Source organism: Oryzias melastigma, linkage group LG13 (genome assembly GCF_002922805.2).
Source record: "Oryzias melastigma strain HK-1 linkage group LG13, ASM292280v2, whole genome shotgun sequence".
In the NCBI taxonomy this organism is placed as follows: Eukaryota; Metazoa; Chordata; class Actinopteri; order Beloniformes; family Adrianichthyidae; genus Oryzias; species Oryzias melastigma.
In genome coordinates this window covers 20,306,852-20,311,834 of record NC_050524.1, presented here as the reverse complement: position 1 = coordinate 20,311,834, position 4,983 = coordinate 20,306,852, and the positions used below count along the sequence as shown (strand labels likewise).

The following is a 4,983-nucleotide window of genomic DNA, read 5'->3' as shown; positions in this document are numbered from 1 at the left end:
CCCACGGAGTCATGTGGCACCAGGAGCGCGGTCCCAACACTTCTCATGAGAATGAAAGGAACCTGTGGGACCAGCGGGACCAGAGGGACCGGAAACTCGGACCGTCATCTGGGATTTGAATACGTAACTTTCGCTTTCTAGGACATCGTTTCTGCAGAGCGCCAGTAGTTCGTCAGAAATCAACCTCTGATTTGTGGGCGGGGTTGTTTTACGTCAACAGCCCCGCCCACAAATCCCCTCTTCATTGCTGAGAGCTCTCTGTTTACATCCTCTTCTGTTACCACAGCCCCTCCTGAGCAATAATGAAGCTATATATCCAGCTGTACAGTTTTTAGCCAAATGCCAGCTCTGATGAGGAAAATGAAGACTATTTGTCTGTAAGGGAATGCATCAGAAGGGGGCGGAGCAGAGAGCTAGTGTCCCGCCCATATTTTCTACATCACAAATAAGCTCTTTTCCAAACTGCATTGTTTTCCTGTTCTTCTATAAACACAATTCTCATCAGAGAGGGTTATTAAGAGCAGAAATTCACTGTTTAAGTCTTTTGATCCTTTTCAATCCAGTTCTTTATAATTTAATAAAATAATAAAGTTTTTGTCATCAAACATACGTTTAAGTGTGTCAGATCATCTATAATTAAAATAATGGATCAAATCAGAAGACTGATGATAGTGTGCAGAGTGTCAGGGTGTTAGGAGGACTCGGAAGTCCCAGCAGAACTTGAATGGAAGCTGGAGTTCCTGCAGAGATCGGAGGTTCCTGATGGGAGGGTCCATCCACGCAGGCCGCCGCCAAGTCCCGCCTCGCTCCCGCCGTGTCCTTCTGGGACATGGAGGCTATAAAATGACGGCTGTGCGGATCTGCGCGGCCACAGTTCCCGGTTCCAGCCCGCCGCTGTAGCCGCCTCGCTCGTCGTTTTCCGCCGCAGATTGAGTTCCTTCACCGGGACTCCGGGCACCGGACAGCCATGGCCGGGGAGGGCTCGGAGCAGCCCACGCTGCAGTATGAGCAAACTCTGGTGAGTCCCGCACACTTGTTGCTGAGATCCCGTCCCAACTTTTGTTTTGCGGGACTTTTCGTTGATCTTGCGGGTGGAAAGCGGCGGCTCCGCGGGAGCTTTGATCGCTGTGGACGTCAACCCGCCGCGCGCGTGGAGTTACCGTAACTCCACGAGGAAGTGTTCTTCTGGAGCCACTGCCGGAGCAGAGGGGCACTGGAGCTGCTGCTGGAGGGAGATGTTCACATCATGCATGCATGCATTGGTGCATGCATGCATGATGTGCAGAAATGTTCCACATACATTAAATGACAGTAAGCAGATGGTTTCTGTGTGTGTCATGATGAAGATTCAGTAAACAAACATCAACAAACTACAGGAGGAGGTGCAAACAACCTAACAGACACACAACACAATTCTACTGCAGATGTGGTTCTTACAACAATCATCCATCTGTGGATTTAGTTGATTTTAATCAAACTAAAGTGATATATCTATAAATGAATACGTCAATCTTATGATGATTGATCATTTTTTGATTGGAAAAACAACAATTACATTTAAAATATCCCATTATACTTACTCCTTATCGTCAATAGACTTATTTGAACTTTTACATTCACACTAAATCCATTCAGTGTCAAGTGTATCCGTTGAGTGCGTTGGTCCTGATGGACCTCTAAGGACCACATGTGTCCAAGTACTGATAAAAGAGCGGGTTTGGACCCAAAGGCCTCACCCGCTGAGTGTTTGTGTAGATTCACTGCTGCTGACCAAACTCCTGTCAGAACCTAAACAATCTGCTCTTTAAATGAAAGTATTAAAGGCTGGAGCCATTCAGCAGCTTTAAATTAGGAGGAACCTCAACTGCAGCAGTTCTTTGGGTCTCTGTTTCCCCTTTTTTTTCTTGAAAACAGTTCTTTTTATGTGTGTGTCGTTAATCTGTTTGTGTGTGGATTACACACACTGCGAGCCGCTGATTCAGCGCCGGACACTCCGTCACCCTGACCGGCGGTCTCGTGCTCGGCCCAGCTGCTCCAAGGAAGGAAGGAAGCAGAAATAAATAAATAAATAAATAAAAAACATGCTATGTTTTGTGTGTAAATCGGCTCAACCTGTTTTTCTTGAAATATTTTATATTTTGGGTTGGAAATGAATAACATGAAATAAAAATAGCTAGAATGTGAGGGTTCATATAATGCTGGCTGTCCGTGGGTTGTAGTAACACGGTGTCTTTGTGTGCTGCTGGCAGTGCTGATGGCTGTGTGGGTTCGCTTGTGGGCAGTGGATGCTCAAAGAGACCAGTGTAGTTTGGTCCTGAGGGAGAATCAAAAGCCGGCTGTACAGAAATCCTGGTCTGGTCAGGGGGACTTACAAAGGAAAACCAGCATCTAGATTGTGGATTAAAGCAAAATAGTGTTTTTTTAGCATGTTCTTGTTGCATTTTTCTGACAATGGAGGACACTTATAGACAAAAATAGGCTTACAATTGCTTTTCTGAGTATTTCTTTATTCAAATTGTTGAAGAATCAGGAGCAGATATAAAAGTCAAAACAGTATGAATGAATATATCCAATATTGTTGCACCGGTAATGTTATGTTGAGGGTGTAAATTTGAATGAATGAATGAATTAAGTGGTTTATTTTATTTGAAATAACATATCAGATAACAAATCACAAATTGATCACTTGAAAGAGAGTGGAAGGAAGCGAACTTATATAATCCTAAATTTAATTTGACATCGTCAAATCTTGTCGCTATATCTTCTCCATCGCTCTCTCGTTGATTGTGTTTTTAGACACACAAACCCAAACTACAGTGATCTGTGTGTCTCAGTGTTTTTTGTGGGTTTATTTTCATCTCTACAATCCGTTTAGATACAAAAATATGACCGCATTTGTGCAGTAGCGGCATTTTGTCTTGGCGTGTCTTGGCGTAACTTCCTGCCAAGACTGACGAAAATCACTCACGCAAAAAAGTAGACCTGATGCTGAAATGAGCCGGCCGTGGAAGACCGCGGAGCTTCCCGTCTGGTGTGAACCACAACAAAAGTTGACAAGGGCGCCAAATGGAAGTGGCCTCCGTCCCGTGGGACCTTGTGGGAGATGATAGATGATGGGAAGTGGGGGTAGGGTTGCTCTCCCCGCAACTCAATAAGGTGAATTTCTTATGAACTCCTGCTGCTCTGCAGAAACTATGTCCTACAAAACAATACAATTTTTAACATTTTTTGGCTAAAAACAGCCTAATCCTAAATAAAACATCACTGGGAAAGCTTTGAAAATGGATATAAAAACAAAAAATGATCGGAGTGGGTCTTTTAAATCTCAGCTCAAATTTGTGGGCTTGTTTTGGTGAAGTCCTGCAGCACAAATGTTCAGGACGTCAGCATTTGGTTTATGGCGGTATTAGTTATATGGTGAAGTTTTAATGTGATCAAAGGTAGCATTTTATTAGCTCTACAATCAACAGCAACCTGTTCTAAGAGATAAGCTAATGCAGTTTGGCAACCCCCCCTTCCAAACTAAAGAAGTGCTCAAACATGTTGCTCAATATGAAATCCACAGCTATCAATAGCTTTAATAAGTAAATGAAGAGTCATAAACGTGTGGTAAAATGTGGGATATAAATAGCCCGACATGTGAGGCTTTTCAAAGGAACGTGTCATTGTTGACACATCAACAGACTGATTTCTAAAAGAGGAAAATTACAATGAGTTTCAGTTCCCTTCAACAAAGCCTTAAATATTTATATTTTTTTTCATTCATTGGAATTATTTTTATTATTTTAGAAAATAAAAGGAAGTCCTAAAACGTCTTTCTTTAAAGCTTTTGTTCTGGAAATATTTGACGATAAACTGCAGCTGTAGAAGTATCAAATCATTTTAATGTTGAACGTTTTCTTCTTCTCTGTTCCTTTTTCATTATGTTTTCAAGAAGAGTTATGGGAACTCCTGCAATTTATTTTTTTCCTCCTTTTTCTGATCCATTGAGTTTAAGAGGCAGAGTATCATTAACTCTGTTTCAACAGTTTATTATTAACTTCATCTCAAATTCTATAATGGCATGTAAAACCTGATGAATGGCTACTTCTCGTTTAGTTTCTGCTTGAGGTATCTGGATGTTGAGCTTACTGAATCTGTAATTGTCATCTGTGAACATCTGAAATAGTTCCAATCTGTGGACAAATTGGTGTTTAAATCCCACCTGCCACCAGAATATGAAACTGTTCATCTTAGGGATTTTTTTTTTTTCACCAAGATCACAGCAGGGGAATTCTCTAAAGCTCATTTGTATGAAGAGTTTCATTGTGGCTGCTTAAGTCTTGGTTTGCTTATTGTCACTTAGTTCTTTGGGCTTTTTCCCTTAAAGTCAGTGTTTTTCAGCATATCAAATACAGTCATGTGTTCTTTTGGCTGAGCTTCATTCTTACGTTTGGATGGAGTGTTTGACATGTGGACAGGAGAGCCAACAGCTCCTTGACCCTTGCTCTCGACTCATATTTGAGTCCAGATAAGCATCGAAAGGCCTCATAAGATTTGTTTGGAAGAATCTCTTTTGGTTTGTTAGTTCTTGCTTTGCTGAAGTTTCTTTTCAGTCCCTGTTTACCTTCTGCTCTAAGAGCTTGATGGATTCCTTTCGCTGAGTCTTGTGACGCAGAACTTGAGGTCAAGCATTTTCATTACTGCATAATAAATTTCTCTCAGAGCCTTGTTTATGGTCAAACACTACATAAGAGGGCAAATATTGACGGATGTCATCAAGTAAAAGTAAAGGCGGAGCAGTTTGTTTGTTCTTGGTTCCATTGATCTCACGGGCCGACTTATGTTGATGATTAATTTCAGAAAGATGGAGTGACGGACTGAGCTTGATGTGTGTAGATTACAGGTGAATTGTTGTCAGGTGTTAAGTCTTTTGATTAGAGCTATACAATAAATCCTTCAGCCCCGCCTTGGCTGTTGGATGTTCGTGCAACAATAACCCTC

General features: G+C 41.8%; 1 protein-coding gene across 4 annotated transcripts in view; it reads left to right on the top strand.

The window, feature by feature from the left end:
- Positions 1-731: 731 nt before the first annotated feature.
- The window catches only part of clcn2b (chloride channel, voltage-sensitive 2b), a 114,095-nt gene continuing 109,843 nt past the window's right edge, over positions 732-4,983 (top strand). For 2 of the 4 annotated variants that reach the window (XM_036214752.1, XM_036214751.1), the window contains exon 1: positions 732-1,018. In XM_036214752.1, coding sequence (XP_036070645.1) covers positions 968-1,018 — 51 coding nt within the window. In that variant the 5' untranslated portion in view covers positions 732-967. The remainder of the gene's footprint in view (positions 1,019-4,983) is intronic. The other 2 variants (XM_024277020.2, XM_024277018.2) reach the window with 2 other exon arrangements.